Source organism: Chiloscyllium plagiosum, chromosome 32 (assembly GCF_004010195.1).
Source record: "Chiloscyllium plagiosum isolate BGI_BamShark_2017 chromosome 32, ASM401019v2, whole genome shotgun sequence".
NCBI classification, from domain to species: Eukaryota; Metazoa; Chordata; class Chondrichthyes; order Orectolobiformes; family Hemiscylliidae; genus Chiloscyllium; species Chiloscyllium plagiosum.
In genome coordinates this window covers 1,936,179-1,957,906 of record NC_057741.1, presented here as the reverse complement: position 1 = coordinate 1,957,906, position 21,728 = coordinate 1,936,179, and the positions used below count along the sequence as shown (strand labels likewise).

Genomic DNA, 21,728 nt, shown 5'->3' with positions numbered 1-21,728 from the left:
CACTTTTTAGATTAGAATCAATCTAAACATCATGGCATAGACAGAACACAGGGGGCTAACATCTTCAACATATTGTCTAGCTATCACCATTGTTAACAGCTAACCTGAGAATACAACTTTTTAAAAAAGGTTTTGTGATTTACACATGAAAGAAGTGAAACAATCATGGCATTCAAACAGATGAAAGGCTTAACAGACAAATCAATTTTTCAATGTATAATTTCAGTTACATCACACTGTAAATTTTTGCGATAAATTCTGTGTGTTAGGATTGAGCCCTCCACTATCACTTGATGAAGGAGCGATGCTCCGAAAGCTAGTGTGCATCCAATTAAACCTGTTGGACTATAACCTGGTGTTGTGTGATTTTTAAACTTTGTAACTCATCTTCCTCATACAGGTTCAAGACTCTCCAGTGGAGAAATGTAATAGCTGGAACTGATGCATAACCTTCAATATCAAAAGAGATATCTGCAAATTGCACAGTATTTCTTGATCTCTGTTTTTGTTCAAATTATTGCTGTTTCTTTAAACAAAAAAGGGCAAATTCCACTTTTCCAACATTACAATCTCAACTCTTGCGACAGTTCCACATCTCTCAACCAATGTCTTTTGGATTTAAGCCCACTATCTGTTTTCTCTCTAGTTCCAGCTGGCTGTGTCCAAGTGCTACCGTTGCTCCTTTAAGTGTATCCTTTTCTTCTAAAACGTTAGATAATTACCTGACTCTGCCAAAACAAAGTACAACTCCTGTCTTTACACATGGACAGGATTTTAAAACTCAACGGAGAAACTCAAATTTTGAATTTGGTGTTTCTGTATTGAATACATGAGATTGGCATCACTGCAATTGCTTTTAATAAGCAAAATCCCTTTGCAGTTCACATTTTAAAAATCCGTGGTTTAGATTAGAGTGGTGCTGGAAAAGCACAGCAGGTCAGGCAGCATCCAAGGAGCAGGAAAATCGATGTTTTGGGCAAAAGCCCTTCATCAGGAATAGAGGCAGGGAGTGTCCAGGTTGGAGAGATAAATGGGGGGGGGGGGGCTGGGGAGAAGGTCGCAAAAAAAAAAAGTACAATAGGTGAATGGGGGTGGAGATGGAGGGGTCAGTATTTTATCATTAGAAATTAGTAGTTGCTGCACACAACTGGTAATTTGCATAAAACACGAGGAGGTGCCTGTATTGGACTGGGGCGGGACAAAGTTAAAAATTACACAACACCACGTTATAGTCAAACAGCTTTATTTGGAAGTACTAGCTTTCAGCGTGCTGCTCCTTCATCAGGTAGCTACCAAATTAATCACGGCAAAAGTGAGGAGTGCTGATGCTGGAGATAGAGTTGAGAGTGTGGTGCTGGAAAAACACAGCAGGTCAGGCAGCATCCGAGCAGGAAAATAGACGTTTTGGGAAAAAGCCCAATTAATCATGCCTACCCAATGAAATGCACTTCAGAAACAAGGATAGTTTCGAAAAAATTCCTAAATATCCCTACTCACTACAACAAAAACACAAATCTCAATCCATTCTGTAGATCCAAGAAGTGAGTTCTGTCACATGCCACAGAATTCAGTGTCTGAGGCTTAAATACTCTCAACCCCATAGTACCATAAGTTGTAAATTGGGAATGGAGGAGAATTAAAAAAAAAGAGTGGAGGGTTCATTAGATTGGGGAACAGATAGGTGTTTCTGCAGTTACTGACATGAATCTTAGATGGTTTACCTGCCTGGCATCAGGGTCAAGAATATTAACAAGGTGGCTTCTGGACTTTGATTTGGGAGGTGACCAGCCAGACATTGTGCTCCACATTGGTACCAACAATATACATCAGAAGGAGAGCTTAATCCTCGAGTCAGAATTTAGGTGAACATTAGCAAACAGGATTTCAAAAGCAATCATCGCCAGAAGAGTCGCAATAAACTGCACAAGTGCATAAGGAAATAGGAGGATAAAACAGATGAACGCATAGATGCAAAGACACTGCAAGAGGGGGGGCTGAAATTTCTGGGATACTGGGACGAGCTCGGAGGAAGGTGGGCCTTGTACAAGCTGGATGGGTTGCACTGAACAGAGCAAGGACTGAACTCTTGTGCAGGAGCTCAAAACTAACTACGCTGGGGTATGGAACCAGGACAGAATATTAGAAAGGAATACCAGGATACACAAAATCCAGGGAGACACAGATAGCACTAGAAAACAGATTTACAAAAGGTGGAGCTGAAGTAAGGGAGAAATTAAAACATTCTAAATTAGGGTGCACAGCACATATTTGAATGTGATTTAAAGACACAGGTTGACAAGCATTGAGGCTGCAGAAGGATTTGGACATGTTAGGAGAATGGGCAAGGAAGTGGTAGATAGAGTACAACGTGCGAAAGTGTGAAGTCATGCACTTTGGTAGAAAGAATAGAGGTTTGGGTTATTTTCTAAATGGGGAGAAAATTCAGAAGTCTGAAGTGCAAAGAGACTTGGGAGTGCTCATCTAAGATTCTCTAAAGGTCAACTTGCAAGTTGAGTCAGTAGTTAGGAAGGCAAATGCAGTGATAGCATTTACTATTTAAAGAGGACTTAAATGTAAAGTCAGGAATGTACTTCAAGAGGTTAAGCCTCTGATCAGACCATACTGGGTACAGTTTTGGGCCTCATCTCAGGAAGGATATACTGGCTCTGGAGCGTGTTCAGAGGAGTTTCAAGAGAATGGTCCCAGGAATAAAAAGCTTAACATTGACGGACTTTTGAGGACTCTGGGTTTATACTTGGGAGTTTAAAAGGATGGTGGCGGGGTGGGATCTAATTGAAACATACAGAATACTGAATGGCCTGGACAGAGTAGATGTTGGGAAGATGTTCCTATCAATAGGAGAGATTAGGACCAGAGTGCATATCCTTAGAGTAAAGGGAAGATATTTTACAACGGGAGGTAAAGAGAAACTTCTTCAACCAGAGAGTGGTGAATCGATGTAAATGATTGCCACAGAAGGCTGTGGAGGCCAGGTCATTGAGCATATTTTAGACGGAGATGGATAGGTTCTTGAGTATCAAGGAGATTAAGGGTTACAGGGAGAATGCAGGAGAATGGGATTGAGAAACTTATCAGCCATGATTGAATGGCGGAGCAGACCCGATGGACTGAATGGCTTAATTTCTGCTCTTATGGTGTTATGTGAAATTATGTTGCAGCGATAACAGAGACCTGTCTGAAGGAAGGGCAGGACTGTGTTAAATACAGGGTGTTCAGGAAAGATAGGAATGAAAGACAAGGAGGAGTGGTGGCAGTCTTGACGAAGGAGATCATTACAATGTTGCAGAAAGAGGATATCTAAGAGGGTTCAAGGACGGAATGGATTTGGTTAGAGCTAAGGATCAAAGGAGGGGTGCAATTATATTGCTTGTTGTAGTCTACAGACCAGCAAGTTATGGTAAAGATTTCCTTCTGCAATCAAAGAGTTGCATGCATCGAATAGTTATAATGGAGGGCGGACTTTAATTACCCAAATATAGACTGGGTTAGTGGTAGTGTAATGGACAGAAAGGAGCAAGCATTCTTATGTTCAGGGTTTATATCTATCTCATACAGGGCAGTTACTAGGCTCCAGTAGAATTAAAGAACATACGAACTTAACATTTGCTGCAAACCAGCAAGGAGGCTTTAATCTGAAGTTGTACATTCTTAAAAAGTTCACGAACAAGCCTGAATAAGCCTGCAACATGGCTGATGACTGACTAGTGTGACTAACCTCTTTAACAGGCACTGTCCCAATGTAGGTCAACTCTAATATATGACAGTATCCAATAGCAAGATATGTCCAATCTAACAAGAATCAAGAACTGCTAAACTTGGTTCTTGGGAACGAGGTGGTCCAAGAAGAAGAAAAAAAAGTATCTGTAGGGAAACATTCAGTGGACAGAAGAAAGCCAATTTAATGGGGCAAGAATGAAGCAAAACAGGCAAAGCAGGTCAAGCAGCATTCTAGGAACAAGTCAGTCAAATGTTTCTTTGAAGGGTTATGTCCAAAACATGGATTCTCTTGCTCCTCAGATATTGCCTGATCTGCTGTGCTTTTTCCAGTGCCGTGCTTTATCAACTCTGACTCTCCAGCATCTACAGTCCTCCCTTTCTGCAAGAATGGAGCAACGCCAGATAGACTGGAGCCTAAGGCTCATGGGAAAACTGTAGCTGACTGATGGATCAACTTCAAATAAATTGTTCAGACACAGTCAAGGTATATTCCCTCAAAAGGGAAAAGCAGGGCAAACAAATCCCGAACTCCTTGAATGAAAAAGAAAATAGAAATTAAGATAAATAACTTTAATATGTGCTTATGACAAGATGTCAGGTAGAAAAATACAACTGAAAATCAAACTGAATACAAAATATGCAGAAGGAATGCAAACTAGAAAAGTTAGGAAGGATGAGAAGAGATTATCAAACAGGAATTGCAAAGTCTTCACAGATATATCGTGAAGGGATAGTAGAAAGTAGAAAGGAATAGGATTAGTTAGGAATCAAAATAACTCATGTGGAGGCCGGGGATATGACAGATATGAAATTAATATTTTGCATGGGCTTTTAAAGAAATTAATATTTTGCATGGGCTTTTAAATCAAGGAAGATGTCACATATGTTATGGTGACAGAGAAGGAAATCCTTATTAGAAGGGTTCAAAACTAACAACAGAAATAACTGATAAGCTTTTGGACCAGATGAAATGCACTCTATGACATTGAAGGATAGCAGTGACACGGTAGTAACATTACTGGACTAGCTGTTCAGAGACTTACACTCAACAAAACTAATAGAATTTAAATTCAATGAAAATCTGGAATTAAAAGCTAACCTAAACAGCAACAATGTAAACATTGTCAATTGTCAATGTAGACCTGCACAGAGGATAAAGCACTGCAAATATGTCATTGTTCAAAAAGCTAGGATAGACCCAACAACTGCAGAACAGAATTCAGCTTCAATAATCCAGGAAACTTCCAGGAACAATAATTCTGAATAGAATTAAGTCAGATGGAGGAGTGTATTAGTTAGAAGAACCAGCATGGTTTTCTTTAGGGAAAACCACGTTATAAATTAACTCTGAAGTTTTCCAACAAAGTAATAGAGTGTAATGCAATTGATGTGGTGCACATGCATTTCCATAAGGTGTTTGGTACAGTAGACTTGAGAAGCTCATGAAGTAGACAAGACTGTAGCAACGTGGAACAAACTTGGCTGAGAGATAGGAAATAGTAATGGTTTATGAACACTCTTCAGACTGGAGGTTTATAGTTGAGCTCTTCAGGGGTCAGTGTCGAGTCCCTTGTCTTTCCTGATATATGCATGTATAAAATGATCTAGATCTTTGAATGCAGGAAATAATTCCAAAATTTGAGAAAATTGTAAACGGAGAAGGATAGAACTTTGAAAGGATATTAACAACTAGTGAAATGGGTAGATAGGCAGTAGATGAAATTCAATATAGAGAAGTGACAACATAAAATGGATAGTACAAACTAAAGAGTACTAAAAGGAGCAGAATTATATTTGACAATTAATGTACATACATGATTAAAAGGTGGCAGAACTGTTGCAGAAAAGTTATGAAAGCATACAGTTTCTGAGGCATTAGTAATAGTGACAAGGTACAAGAGCAGGGAAGCTATGTTGAACTATACATTCCTTCCTTTTAATCAGAACAGTTCATTATTTTAACAAAGGACGCAGATTCATCCTTACCTTCCATTTGCAAAAACAGTTCTAAAATCACCCAAAGTATTCAAATATGAAACAAATCAATGAACCTTACCAAGTTGTGCCCAGAGAGGATTGTACGGATGTGATTTGCCCAAAAGGTTCACATTCTGGGATGCACGTTTCTCATAAAATGCCTTTATAGGAGGGTGGTCATTCGGCATAACTGTGGGAACCCAGGCTAGGTGATACGTTAGCACAGCTGTTAGCAATGCTGAAAAGAATCTAAAGTTATGGGAGAAAAGTAATAAAATCTTTGAAAATCATCTAATCATAACAACCAGTAAACTTCTCTAATACTGTGACAGGTGACAACAGAACATGGCATCACAGTGAGGCATCCTAGAAATATAGCTCCTGCAATGTTAAGATCGAGTAAATTCATATTCTCAAAGATGAGAAAGTTAAAAGGGAAAATCTAACCAAGTTTTATGCTTCAATATATTCAGAATGGCAAAGGACTACTTTTTCCTTCAGTAGTCAAATCCAGTACAAGCACTCTGCGTTGAGAGAAAAAACAATATTTGCACAAAGAGTAATAAATTTTCAAAGTTTTTTGCTCAAGGAAATTCGACTTCAAGCTAGTAATGGATTTAAAAAGGGAAGTACTTCATAAAATACATATTTTTCAGGGTATATAGAAAAGGCAGGGAATTAGAATCAAAGACACAATAACTTATACACGTAATGGTAAGGTTCTAGGGAGTGTTGCTGAACAAAGAGACCTTGGAGTGCAGGTTCATAGCTCCTTGAAAGTAGAGTTGCAGGTAGACAGGATAGTGAAGGCAGCATTTGGTATACTTTCCTTTATTGGTCAGAGTATTGAGTACAGAAGGTGGGAAGTCATGTTGCAGCTGTACACGTCATCAGTTCGGCTACTGTTGGAATATTGTGTGCAATTTTGGTATCCTTCCCATCAGAAAGATGTGAAACTTGAAAGGGTTCAGAAAAGATTTACAAGGATGCTACCAGGCTTGGAGGATTTGAGCTATGGGGAGAGGCTGAACGGGATGGGGCTGTTTTCCCTGGAGCGTCGAAGGCTGAGGGGTGACCTTATAGAGGTTTACAAAATTATGAGGGGCGTGGATAGGATAAATAGACAAAGTCTTTTCCCTGGGGTTGGGGAGTCCAGAACTAGAGGGCATAGGTTTAGGGTGAGAGGGGAAAGATATAAAAGAGACCTAAAGGGCAACTTTTTCCACACAGAGGGTGGTACGTGTATGGAATGAGCTGCCAGAGGAAGTGGTGGAGGCTGGTACAATTGCAACATTTAAGAGGCATTTGGACGAATATATGAATAGGAAGGGTTTGGAGGGATATGGGCCAGGTGCTGGCAGTTGGGACTCGATTGAGTTGGGATATCTGGTCGGCATGGACGGGTTGGACCGAAGGGTCTGTCTCCATGCTGTACATCTCTAGGACTCTATAACTGTGAAAGTCACAAAAATATGGTGGGTGTGGGCATGATAGATAAATGGTCTATATGTGCTCAGATTTCAGTGTTCTACAAACCACCCCCTTTCAAAAAAGAAAACCTCCATTTGAAGCTATTCAAGAAAGAACGTGTTAAATATTCCAGTTCACTATTTGTACAGCAAGGAAACATCCTGCTGATCACCCTCTATTGCCTTCAGTTGACCGATTAGATCAGTGCTCCTTCATGCTGGCTACCACTTGAAAAAAATGTTGAGGGCAGAAAAATTAAGGATTCTACTATCAGAGGACTTCCAAGCCCATCATCATGGATGGCTGGATAACTTCACCGAGATGGTTAAATTCTAGATGACATAACTGACCAGGTGGTGAAAGAACCAATAAGCAAATATGAAAAAAGGTTCTCAAAGGTTTGTCTGCAACAGCATTGATAGCCCTTGTAGAAACATTTCACCACATCATGAATACCATTCATAGTTTGTGGCATGTCCATTATGTGGAGATCCTGACTGATCTAGCAGCTAAGAACTGGTTTTCAATGGGTGCAATCAACGCAAAATTGATTTTTATCATGATTTCTTTTCTCAATGTCTAGCACATTCCTTATTACAAATGGTACTGGTAAGAAAAGGGGCCACCGTGGTTCAACGACGACACTGGTTCACAGATCAGGTCAGAATAGCATCAGATATCTAAACATGAATGCTAACCTGGTGAATCTACAACTTTAGATTAAATAACTCATTCAATGAACTTACACTTTAAAGCAATCAGTGTGTTGTTTACAGTAACCTTCAAAGAATTCTGTACCATTCATAACTTCTTAGATACTGAAGCATTTCGTTGTTACAAGGAGAAAAGACCTAAAGAATATTTAGGATTTGGGCTGATAAAGGCCATTTCCAAAAATGAAGCATCTAACAATCATCTGATGACACTCAATGGCATTTACCACGCTGACCTCAAAGTGCAGGGGAGGGGTACACCATTGACCAGAAGCATAAATATCTGCTGTATGAGAGTAGGTCAGAGGTTGGATAGGCTGAGGTGATTGACCCACCTATCCACTCTTCTGACTTGGGCCTTGTAGATGGTTGGACAATTTTGGCTGCAATGAAACACTCTCCAATTACCAAGTGCACCTCTAAATTGTGCTTTAAAATGCAGCTGAAACAATCCAGGACAAAAATCAACTCGAGTGATCAGCATCCTAACTGCCACCGTAAAGCTTCAATTCTTTTAGCACAGGCACAATGGCAGCAGTATGTGCTATCTACAAAGTTGCCTTTGAAATCTCCTTTGATAGCACCTTCCAAATGTGCAGCCTCTACCACTAAAGTTGGAGGTGGTAAGCATATGGAATTAATTACATGCTTTCCTTCCATCCAATCTTGGAAACATGCTGCCATTTCATTATCGCTGGTGCAAAAACCACAGAATTTCCTAATAGTGCTATGGAAGAACATTCACCATTTTTAAGTATTTAAGAAGGGATGTGAAGTTAGCAATAAATGTTAGCTTTGCCAGTGATGCCCATATCCTATGAATGAATTTAATATGCTGTTGCCTGAAGAGAAAATCTAAATGCTTCAAATGAATATAGTTCAATACTGTAACTTTATAGGAATAAGACAACAGAAGTTGCTACAAATGAAGAACATATGAGAGTTTGTCTGGAAGTGTCTACCATTATTAAAATTGAACTTTGTCAGTCAAAAATGATAAGTATGAAGTTTATTTAAACATTCTAAAGATGACCATATACATACTGATTCTTTGACATATGTTCGATCAGCAAGGTGAAATCTCTGATAAAGCAGCGGCATAGCCTGTTCTTCTCTGATGCATTGAACATCATTGTAAGCCATGCAGGCTCTGTGATCCTTGGGACTGTGTAAAGCTTGTATACAGTGGCCCTGCAGAGAAAACAATTTAAAAATTAACTACTCCTTAAAAGCATTTTCCAGCCACTGAATGTTATATATAACCTATACGATCCTTTAATTAGTTGCAACATATGTACAGAAGTGTAGATCATAAAGCAAACAAGTACTTTCAACAATTTCAAATGTTATTTGCAAAATTATTCTTAAAAGTTTATGCACAATAAAATGTTAACGTTTAACTTAAATTATTTTTGACTTTAACGTAATAGATTGAAGTAACTTGTACGGTACACAGGCTGTATCACTAATCCAACAACCTTGGTACTTGCTCTTTGCTGATGGAAGATCATGTCAGGGCGAGCACAGGAAGTTTTAAATTCATATTTAGAAAATACAGTGCAACATAAAATAGCTATTTTATGTAATACAAAAGATTTCAGTAGCTATCAGTTCTATGTTTTGTAAACGTTTCATAAACACGACTGATCACAGAATGATGTGAGTGCGTGAGAGCGAGCATAGGCAGAGATGGAGCCCATAAGGAGGTGAAAATGGGTTGGCTGTGTTGAAAGCAGCCAATGTCATCACAGGGCCTGGGTGTGTTGGGGTGGGTAAAAAACCTAGAAAGAAGAAGTGTTCAAGTTCTAAAATTATTAAGTTGATGAGATTTTAAGACTTGAGTAGCAAACATTGAAAAAGATAGCAATATATATGAGGAAGACAGTGGTGAAAATGGGTAAATTTAGTGTAAATAACACTGAAGTAATTCAATTAGGCAAGATGAGAAGTGACGAAATAAACTATACTGGTATGTTTTCCAGGAGGGATGGAACAGCAAGACCAGGGAATGGATGTGCAGAAATACTCAATGCTGACAATTCAAGTTGGAGGGTGATAAGAAGAAAAAAAAGTGAGTCCTTGGCTTGACCAGATTCTTACAAGAGACAAAAGGTGCGTGAACAGAAAGAGAAGCCATATAATTCTCTGGCTAAAACTAAACAGATAAGAATGGAGCCAAATACGGGCAGTCCTAACCTGCTGAACAAGGTGGAATGGTAAAAGAGATGGAGAGTAAATAATACCAAAAGCTCAGAGAGATCAAAAAGTGGAGTAGAAATAATTTACTTTCATCAAAGTCATGTTTGATGCATGATTAATGAATGTTTTATTGTCCTGCATATTTTATGGTAAGAATTTTGTGGGCAGCACGGTGGCACAGTGGTTAGCACTGCTGCCTCACAGTGCCTGAGACCTGGGTTCAATTCCCGCCTCAGGCGACTGACTGTGTGGAGTTTGCACGTTCTCCCCGTGTCTGCATGGGTTTCCTCCAGGTGGTCCGGTTTCCTCTCACCGTCCAAAGATGTGCAGGTCAGGTGAATTGGCCATGCTAAATTGCCCGTAGTGTTCGGTAAGGAGTAAATGTAGGGGTATGGGTGGGTTGCGCTTCGGTGGGTCGGTGTGGACTTGTTGAGCCGAAGGGCCTGTTTCCACACTGTAATGTAATCTGTAATCTAATCTAATCTAATACAAGAAAAAATAGTGAAAAAAACTTTCATTCGTTGCCATGATATGGTGCCATTTTGAATAATTTAAGAATGAGGGGAAAAAAGATATAGCTTAAAAAGAGAGAGTCCATCAGTCCTGAGCCAGCTCATAGTCAACAACACCTGAGCTGCCAGCCCTCCTCCATCGCTATCTATACTGGAACCAACTGATGAACTCGTTGGTCCTCAGGTGCCATCTTTTGCCACTGGGCTGATACTCCTCATCCACTGCCACGCAGTATTCTGCGCCGGACTAACTAAAGTCAGATATGCTGTCTCTTGCTGCTGGGCCCACCTCGATGTCACTGCGATACCCTTCCGCCACAGCTAGAGACTAACCCAACCAACAATCAGGCACCATATTTCACCACTGGACCTGCCTCACTGACGTCATCGCCACTGATTATAGCAGTGTTGATCTTGATAAGAGTTCTTGTGTTAGCATGAAAACTTAATTGAAAGGATGCAAACAGGGAACCCAAGGTAAGATAAGTATGGGTCATGGGATAACCAATCTTGGCCCTGCTGTAACATCTGACCTCCAGTTTGGAAATTATTCTAAAAATGTCTTTTTTAAATAGTTCTCCAGGTAATTCAGGCAAATAGCATATATGAATATTACATTATTTTGATCAAGGTAAGGGAACAGCCAGACTCCAGAGAATGCCAAATGTAATTAAAAGGCTATTTACAAATTGGCTTTTAACATTATTAATATTGCAATAATGGACGCTTCAATGAAAGGAATCTCAGTACTAATACATGTAGCAATCAACCGTCCCAGATAACAGTTGCAGCAATGGCAAGAAGTTGGAAAATAGAAGAGGCAGCAGGCCAAGGAGTAACAGATAGAGTTGAATTTAGATAAATGTGAGGTGTTACATTTTGGAAAGGCAAATCAGGGCAGGACTTATACAATTAATGGGAAAGTCCTGAGGGGGTTGTTGCTGAACAAAAAAACCTTGGAGTGCAGGTAGATAGCACAGCGACGGCGGTGTTTGGCATGCTTTCCTTTATTGGTCACAGCATAGAGTAAAAGAGCTGGGAGGTCATGTTGTGGACATTGGTTAGGCCACTTTTGGAATATTGTGAGCAATTTTGGTCTCCCTCCTATCAGGATTATGTTGTGAAACTTGAAAGGATTCAGAAAAGACGTTACCCTGTTTGGAGCTATAGGGAGAGGCTGAATAGGTTGGGGCTGTTTTCCCAGGAGTGTCGGAGGCTGAGGGATGACCTTACAGAGGTTTATAAAATCACGAGGTGCATGGATAGAGTAAATAGACAAGGTCTTTTCCCTGGGGCTGGGAGTCCAGAACTAGAGGGTATAGGTTTAGGGTGAGAGGGGAAAGATATAAAAGAGACCAAAGGGACAACATTTCACACGCAAATGCTGGTGCATATATGGAATGAGCTGCCTGGGGAAGTGGTGGTGGCTGGTACAATTACAGCATTTAAAAGGCATCTGGATGGGAATATGAATAACAATGGTTGAGGGATATGGGCCAAGTGCTGGCAAATGGGACTAGATTAGATCAGATTTCTTAGTGTGGAAACAGGCCCTTTGGCCCAACAAGTCCACACCAACCCTCCGAAGAGTAATCCACCCAGACCCATTTCCCTCTAACTAATGCACCTAACACTATGGGCAATTTACCATGGCCAATTCACCTGACCTGCACATCTTCAGACCGCGGGATGAAACCCACGTAAACACGGAGAGAATGTGCAAACTCCACACAGACAGCTCAAGGCTGGAATCAAACCCAGGTCCCTGGTGCTGTGAGGCAACAATGCTAACCATTTAGTCACCGTGCTGCGCCATTAGGTTAGAATATATGGTCGGCATGGATGAGTTGGATCAAAAGGGTCTGTTTCCGTGCTGTACATCTTGAGGACTCTAAATACAGAAGAACAAAACTACACAAATCTCTTCATATCTCACCTGAATTCTCCCAGGCTGTCCATTACCTGGCTGATGTAAATCTGCACTCTCTGGTTAGATTCTGCAATCTTTCTGCAGGAAATCATTGCCTACCAAAAAAATTTAAAGAATAATGTACATTAAACTCTTGTATTACAGCATGCACTCAAAATTTTGATTAATGGAAATCCACCCACTCCAAAGTTTATCCTACAAACCTCTGCGGGATAAATACAATGTCAAACGATGTCATTTGCATTATCAATGCAGCCCAACCTCACTTCAAATCACAAAGGGGTCTCTATGCTAGAAATTTTCCTGTTAAACTTAGCTTTAGTTGTAGCAACCTCGGAGTTACAGGCAGCTCCACAGATTGAGGACTAATGCAGTTGAAACAAATCTCAACAGAAATTCATAAAACCTAAAAGATGGGATAGGGTCAATACAATAAATGCAGAATGGATTCAACTTTATACTTGCACCATGTTGCAACTAAAATTATGTATTTTTATAATAGTTTTAACAGGACAAACAAGCAAACCTGAGAAAAATCACCAGACTTAAACACAAAACAGTTTATAGATTTTGATAAAAGTATTGTAAAATCATAATTGCATGTTACCTGCTCAATGGCACTCTTTAGTTTGTTTAGATGAGTCTCAAAGAGGGGAAAATGTGAAAAGAAGAACTCCTGGAAAGTCCTGTTTTCCTCTTCCTTCTCTGGCAGAGAGAAAACAACACTAACAGCAATCTTCTTCCTCCGGACCATCTGAGGATTCGAAGCATAGCTTTCATCTGCCATACTGAAAGTCTCCTCAGCTGACCTTTTAATACAAGGAAATGTTAAATATAAAACCCAAAATCAACTATGAAAACATGAATATACACATAATTTGGTATTCAGTTTAGCAATAAGTAGGGGTTCACAACTTTTAGTCAAAGACCTAGACATAAGCATACGATGAAATATTCCATCCAGGAGTGAGGAAAATAATTAAGGATGCAAATCTCAAGGGTTTATAGAGCAGAGGAACCAAAGGGGGACAGGGGCACAAGTTGAAGGCGGCAGGACAGATTGAGAAAACAATTAATATGGCATTTGGGATCCCAGACTTTATAGAATACAAAAGCAATGACATTATGGTGGAACTTTAAAAAATGTTGGTTCAATCTCAAATGGAATAGTGTGTCCATTCTAAGCAACAAGCTTTAGGAGTGTCCAAACAAGATTAAGAAGAATGATTCTGGGAATGAGTTACAAGGATAGAATGGGGAAGTTGGGGCAGCTAAGCCAAAAAAACGGTGGAGGGAAAATTTAAGTAAAAAAAAAGTGTTCAAAATGCTGTAGCATTAGTCAGGAAGTTAATGTTTCATGATTAAAGTTTAGTTATAATCACACAATAAAAGAATATTCCTTGACTAATATAATATATTGTTCAGCTTTAAGTGTACCTAACGTAGATTTCAGTACTCTAATGTCAAGTGACTCTCCTTAGCCTCACTTGACAAAGAAATGTGCCATTGGGTTGCAAAGAGTGAAGATAATACCAGAATGTCTTCGAGTTACAGTTACAAGACCAAGGGGACCTGTCTTCCTTATTTATATTTAATATCTATACTTACAAGATTTGAGATCCTCCCAGCTTGTTAGCCCTATTCAAGACATCATAAGCAACCTTGCTGATGATGATGATCATGATGATGATAATAACAATAATAATGTGTAACATTCGAAATGTATTTAAGTTTGTCATTCTTAATCCTTTAGATCTGCATCAACCAAGAAGTTGAAACAATTTCAACAGAAATTTGTAACAAAAACTTTACGGGTGGGGAGGGGTCGATTTAATAAATCCAGAATGGATTCAACGTCATACAAATTCCACTCGTACCCATGTTGCAGCTTTATTAAGATCATGCATTTTTAAAGATGTTCTAACACAGCAAGCATGCAAACCTCATGCAATCACCAGACTTAAGAATATTTCACAATTTCACCCTTTTTTACATCCTGTACAACAATTTTTTTTTAACAAGCAGTACTTTGCACTTTTATTATTACTTTGTGATGTTCTGTATTAGTTTTATGTAGTTTTGAGGTTTATAAGCAACTTTATACACTATAATCTACAAGACCAGATTGAAACATTGCAGTCTTGAGTTCAAATCCCACCATGGCAATTGGTGCAATTTATTCAATTAATAAATCGAGAATATAAAATTAGGGTCAGAAAGGAGATCCTGTCGATAATCACTGATTTGTTTTTTTTTAAAACTACAAATCTGGCTCGCAAATGCCCATTGGAGAAGGAAATTCCTTACTTGGTCTGGCCTATATGAGAGTCCAATAATGTAACTGACTCATAACTGTCCTATGAAGTTGGCCTGCAAGCTACCAAAGTCAGTCAATTAGAGACAGTAACAAATGCTATCTTTGTTTCTTTCATGTGGGTGTCGCTGACAATTTTAAAAAAAGACGAATGGAAACTATGAAACCTGAGAAAGTGTTAAAGAACCGAGCCACATCCTATTGTAGGCCTTCAATTGGTACAAGATTTCAACAAAGGCAGCTATCATAGATCTAAAGGCATGGGACACTGATACGTCTATTCACATATTAGAGTTGGTGACCAAATTTATTCTATTACTCTAATATTCAAAGGCAAAATTACTTTGGACAAAAGTCATATAAAAAGTGGTTCAGGACAGGATTTAAATTGTAAGGTGGGGGTGGTTCCATTAATGGGACTAAGCTTTGGATGTAGCAGAGAGGGCAAAAGAGGGAGGGTGGGGTGTCATTTATCTCAAGAGGGTTGGAATATAAAAGCACCGTTGTGCTACTGAGACTTTATAAAGCTCTGGTTAGGCCCCATTTGGAGTACTGTGTCCAGTTTTAGTCACCACACCTCAGGAAGGACATACTGGCACTGGAGCGTGTCCAGCAGAGATTCACACAGATGATCCCTGGAATGGTAGGTCCAACATATGAGGAACGGCTGAGGATCCTGGGATTGTATTCATTGGAGTTTAGAAGATTAAGGGAGATCTAATAGAAACTTACAAGATAATACATGGCTTGGAAAGAGTGGACGCTAGGAAATTGTTTCCGTTAGGCAAGGAGACTAGAACCTGTGGACACAGCCTTAGAATTAGAGGGGGTAAATTCAGAACAGAAATGCGGAGACATTTCTTCAGTCAGAGAGTGGTGGGCCTGTGGAATTCATTGCCGCAGAGTGCAGTGGAGGTTGGGACACTAAATGTCTTCAAGGCAGAGATTGATAAATTCTTGATGTCACAAGGAATTAAGGGCTACGGGGAGAATGCGGGTAAGTGGAGTTGGAATGCCCATCAGCCATGATTGAATGGCGGAGTGGACTCAATGGGCCGAATGGCCTTACTTCCGCTCCCATGTCTTATGGTCTAAGATTATGACAATTCTGACAGGTATAAAGGATATTCTGTTTTCATCAGTTAGTACTTAGAACCTAGGTGCCACTATTTCAAAATTGCCAGCAAGCAAGCTAGGAGTGATACGAGGAGAAACTTGTTTATTCCATTGTTAGGATTTAGAATGGGAAAGTGAAGGAGACAGAATCCATACCAGGTTTCAGAAGAGCTGACTATATATTTGAAAGGTGATTAATTTAGAGGGCTACAGAGATATGGCTAGAAAATGGGAGAATCTGGGTAGCTCTTGCAGAAGATAGTAGCAATATGATGGATTGAATGGCCTCCTTCTGTATTGTAAAATTTGATGATTCTATTTATTTTTGTAATTAAAATAAAATGCTTTCCAAACATTCAAGCACCACACAAAAGGAAAACAGTGCTCTAAGATGTCTAAATGGTCAATGTTAAAAATCACAACACCAGGTTATAGTCCAACAGGTTTAATTGGAAGCACACTAGCTTTTGGAGCATCGCTCCTTCATCAGATGATAGTGGAGGGCTCAATCCTAACAGAATTTATAGCAAAAATTTACAGTATGATGTAACTGAAATTATACATTGAAAAATTGATTGTCTGTTAAACCTTTCATCTGTTCGAATACAGTGATAGTTTCACTTCTTTCATGTGGAAATCACAAAACTTTTTTTTAAAAAAGTTGCATTCTCGGGTTAGCTGTTAACAATGGTGATAGCTAGACAATATGTTGAAGGTGTTGGCCCCCTGTGTTCTCTGTCTATGCCATGATGTTTAGATTGATTCTAATCTAAAAAGTGAGATAACGAAGTTTTGAATTTATGTAAAACTCTGTTAATCTCACTGTTCAGATTAGAAAATATCTAAACATCATGGCATAGACAGAGAACACAGGGGGCCAACACCTTCAACGTATTGTCTAGCTATCACCATTGTTAACAATTAACCCGAGAATGCAACTTTTTAAAAAAAAGTTTTGTGATTTCCACATGAAAGAAGTGAAACTATCACTGTATTCGAACAGATGAAAGGCTTAACAATCAATTTTTCAATGTATAATTTCAGTTACATCACACTGTAAATTTTTGCTATAAATTCTGTGTTAGGATTGAGCCCTCCACTATCACCTGATGATGGAGCATTGCTCTGAAAGCTAGTGTGCTTCCAATTAAACCTGTTGGACTATAACCTGGTGTGTGATTTTTAACTTTGTACGTCCCAGTCCAACACCGGCCCCTCCAAATCATAAATAGTCAATAATAAACAAGTGTCTGACTGGGAACTTTGCCAAATAATTGAGATTTGAGATGTAAGCCCAAGAATATCAATTGTTTGGTCCTGACAGCATATGCCTCTTACCTGAAAAGAGGGAGGTAAGCAGAACATTGCTATCATCTTTAGGAAAAAAATCTTAAAAGAAAAAGGTTGGGTCGGTGGATAATTGACAACTCCAAAGAACCAGTCAGGAGATAGTGGGAGGTGACATCAGTCAAATGTCCATCATTCTTTAGAGCCAATGAGAGATTGATCATGTTATGAAGATGTGGGTGTACTGTACCTTTAAGAGTTAAAAGCTAGCAAAAACTACCTGACAGTACCAAGTGTTCTGAAAAAAAAGATACAATGTAACATGTGCTCCAGCTACTGGGGTAGCTAGGGTCGCTTATTGACTGGAAACGACAAAACAGATTCGAATTAGGCCAATCAGTTTAAATTGTACCCCGAATAATACCAAACTCCAATCCAGTTTGAATTTAGTATACTGACAATCTTAAAAGCTAATGACACAATCCAATCCAATACCATGGAAAATTGAATAGTTGAGAGGAGAGCTGCCAAGCCACCAGCATGTAAAAAGACTACCCAAAAAAAAGCTCTCTCAAAAAAGTACTTTCATCAAATCAGTTACCTGTGAAAAAGAAACCCCAGAGAAGATTTGACATCTGGCTGGTTTTTGAAAAGTTGAATTTAGGTAAATCTTAAATCGGGGGTTTTAAATCAGACTAGTATTATAGAAGGGAAAGTACAGATAGGTGAGAGAAAGGAATTGTAAATAGCTTAATTAATTATTCTGTTATACTTTAAGAAATAAAGTTGTTACTTTTACTTTAACTAGTTCTTGGCCTATCAACTTTTCATAGATTACTGCACGGGATACATCTTTTCTGTGTTGCAGGGTTAGATTAAGCAAGAGGGTTTACCCAGTGTCGTAACAACCATGCATCTCAAACCAATTAGTGATAAATCACACCTAATTTCAGCTCAAGTACAAGGATATAATTAATTATCCTGTGGGTTATTCTTGCGAAGAGCAAAGTAGTCGTAGCTTTTGCTGACCACATTCAAACTTGACAAAGTTATCTTGCTAAGTAGTAGACCCATAAACGAAGTGTCAACCTACCGCCAACTTAAACAAGCAAGAGATGTAGTATATCTGTAAAATCACTCCCCTGCTTTGAGAAGAATTGTTTTAACTGAAGTAAAATTTCATGAGTTACTGTACCATATGGCCTCTTGTTGCCTTATTGGATAAAATCTCAAGTGAACAAATTAGGAGGGTTTGAGGATTAAATTATGACCAAAAAAAACTTACAAATGAGGGGATAGACAGTAGAAAGTGAGAAACTGTTCCAAATGGCAGAAGCAGCTAAGAACCAAAAGATACCAATTGAACATGAATAACGAAAGAACCAGTGTTCACACAAAATTACTTTCATTTTAGAATCACAAGGAGAGAATCTGGTGGGAAAAGATTCAAGTAATTGCTAGAGAATTGGAGGGGAGGTTGAAGAGAAAAAATATTTTTAGGACATAAAAGAGAAAGAGAGCAGAATTAGCAGAGTAGATTTGAGAGAGACTTTATAATGAGCTGAACAGTCCCAATCTGTGCTGTAACTATTCTATGAATTGCTGTTTTGATAACTTCAAAAAAGGTGTAAAAATGCAAGTTATCAAGACAGTTATGAAGATGGCACGGTGGATCAGTGGTCAGCACTGCTGCCTCAGTGCCAAGGACCCAGGTTCATTTCCAGCCTCTGCCGACTATGTGGAGTTTGCACATTTTCCCTGTGTCTGCGTGGGTTTCCTCCCACAATCCAAAGATATACAGGTTGACCATGCTAAATTACCCATAATGTTCAGGGATGCGTAGGTTACTTACATTAGTCTGGGAAAATGTAAAAGTAATAGGGGTCAGGAAATGGGTGTGGGTGGGATACTCTTCAGAGGGTCAATGTGGACGTTTAGAGCCAAATGGCCTCTTTCCCCACTGTAGGGATTCTATGATGACTATGATTCATAGGAGTGGATCAGAACAAACTTTAGAGTCACAAAAAGGTATTAGATCAGACAACCAAGTGCAATCACAATATGATTAAAATTATTCTTAAATCAGCTTTCCAGTATCTCAAAGATTCATTTTCATTAGTGTTACACAGTTTATTTTATGAACCAAGTAAATCACACTTTCTAGTAACATTACTTCCAGGCAGCAGAATACAATTTCACATCCACAATTTCCACATATTCTTAGATATTTTTAAAACTGGCCAGTTCAGAAATACTACATACCTCTACAGCATTCTTATAGACTTCTGCACTCTGAATAACATCACTAATTTGTAGGTATTTTAAATAAAATGTCTTTATTATGTCATTCCCAATTTAGTTACTTCACAAAAATGTTAAGTTGCCATTTATCATTGCCAGTTCATTTCTTCACAACGAATGCAAAATTACATCAGAAACTCTAAACTTACCACCTTGGAAAAATGCCATTTTCAAGACTGGTAGTCTGATTGCGTCGCCAGCGTCGCTGGAAACTACTGGCACAGCTACTGGAATAGGAGGAATTTGGAGAAGGGTATGGTGTAATTAACAGACTACTGAGGGATGCTGCAAGGTAAAACAAAATGCAAAAGAACATTATGAACCACAACCACAGACTGCTTTATAGAGCTAATGCACAATTTACAGTGATACGGCAAGGGCAAATTGTTTTTTCAACTGCAGCAATATAATGTTTAAAACAGAAAATAATCCAATAAATGATGAAAATTAGGAGCCTCCCATCTCAAACAGCAGGAAGTTCTTTCAGAGATAATTTACACAACATAAAAATGAAAACTAGAAGAAATTCAAAGTTATGAAAAAGTAAACCTAGTGAAAAGCTGATATTTCAAGTACAATTGGTAGTTTTGAAAATAATCTAATATTTTAGTTGACAACTAGACTATTTTCTTAAACTTAATATGAAAAAAAACCGCAATAAATACCTGACCGTGCTATTCCACTATCTCCATCTTCATTTTGACCTCGACTCGGCATATCCACAGGTGTACTATGAGCTGCAAATAGAAAGTTCTATCAGGACACTAATTTCACAAAATCAAATTCTCATTAGTCAGTCACTTTTGTTATCAGCAGCTAAGTAGCAATTAATCCAATGATAGATAGAATTATAGATGAAATTTTTAGATCAAACACAGATGCATCATTGCAGATAAAGTGATGATAAGCAGTAACACAGCCATACCTCTAGAACAATGGCCTAAATCTTGAAACTCTTACAACACAAATGTCTCAGTTACAACGCATACATCTAACCAAAATGCAATCACAAGATATCACAGCTACACAAGGTGCTATGGCAATTGCGCTGTGCAGAGAATACAGTATTGTTGCCCTGTAGTATCACCACCTTAAATCAATACTGTTCAAGTCATTATTCCTTTTGAAAATCTGTTGCCCAGCTGTGCAATATCTTCTTAGTGCAGCCGTTTTTGTAAAAAGCAAACCCATTCACAGAAAGTACAGCAAACAGAATGGCAAAAATCCCTTTTCCCTATAACAGATGAAAGTCCATGAATATCATTGGATAGCACAACTGGAATCAGTTACAACTGTCGAAGAACTGTATACTCTGACCAAGAATGGGATCTGAGGAAATGCAACAGTTAGTCATGTAGTCCTGTTAAGGATAACAACATTCAACAGGGAAAGGCAATGGTGAAAGATATAAAATGTTGAGAAAAAGGACATTTAGTTGCAGATTCAATGTGGCATTGCTTCTCGTACCATAGTCAAAAAGTGTGGCGCTCGAGAAGCACAGCAGGTCAGGCAGCATCCAAGGAACAGTAGAATCAGCGTTTCAGGCATAAGCCCTTCATCAGCAGGTGGGAGGGGGAGAGAGGGGCTGAGAGATAAATAGAAAGGTGGGGTGGGGGGAGTGGAAGGTAGGTGGGAAGGAGAGAGGTAGATGCAGGTGGTGGGGGGGGGGGTGATGGAGATAGGTTGGTAGGGAGGGTGGAACAGATAGGTGGGAATGAAGGTGGACAGGTAGTACAGTTCAAAAGGGCAGTTCCAAGTTGGAGTGTTGGATCTGGGATGAGATTTTGGTTAAGGTGGCGAGAGGAGATGAGGAAGCTGGTGAAATCGACATTGATGCCATGTGGTTGGGGTCTTCTTCCTCCAGGCGTCGGATGCCTTTGATTTGGCAGTGGAGGGGGCCCAGGACTTGCATGTCATAGTCATAGAGATGTACAGCATGGAAACAGACCCTTCGGTCCAACTCGCCCATGCCAACCAGATATCCCAACCCAATCTAGTTTCACCTGCCAGCTCCCGGTTCATATTCCTCCAAATCCTTCCTACTCATATACCCATCCAAATGTCTCTTAAATGTTGCAATTGTACCCGCCTCCACCACTTTTTCTGGCAGCTCATTGTATACACTTACCACCCTCTGGGGTGAAAAAAGTGCCCCTTAGGTCTCTTTTATA

General features: G+C 39.2%; 1 protein-coding gene across 2 annotated transcripts in view; it reads right to left on the bottom strand.

Moving 5' to 3' along the window:
* The window catches only part of LOC122539310 (folliculin-interacting protein 2-like), a 117,518-nt gene that overhangs the window by 18,205 nt on the left and 77,585 nt on the right, over positions 1-21,728 (bottom strand). For both annotated transcript variants that reach the window (XM_043674008.1, XM_043674009.1), the window contains 6 exons: positions 20,223-20,294; positions 19,707-19,842; positions 13,147-13,348; positions 12,546-12,634; positions 8,943-9,089; positions 5,795-5,964 (listed from right to left, as the gene is read on the bottom strand). In XM_043674008.1, coding sequence (XP_043529943.1) covers positions 5,795-5,964; positions 8,943-9,089; positions 12,546-12,634; positions 13,147-13,348; positions 19,707-19,842; positions 20,223-20,294 — 816 coding nt within the window. The remainder of the gene's footprint in view (positions 1-5,794; positions 5,965-8,942; positions 9,090-12,545; positions 12,635-13,146; positions 13,349-19,706; positions 19,843-20,222; positions 20,295-21,728) is intronic.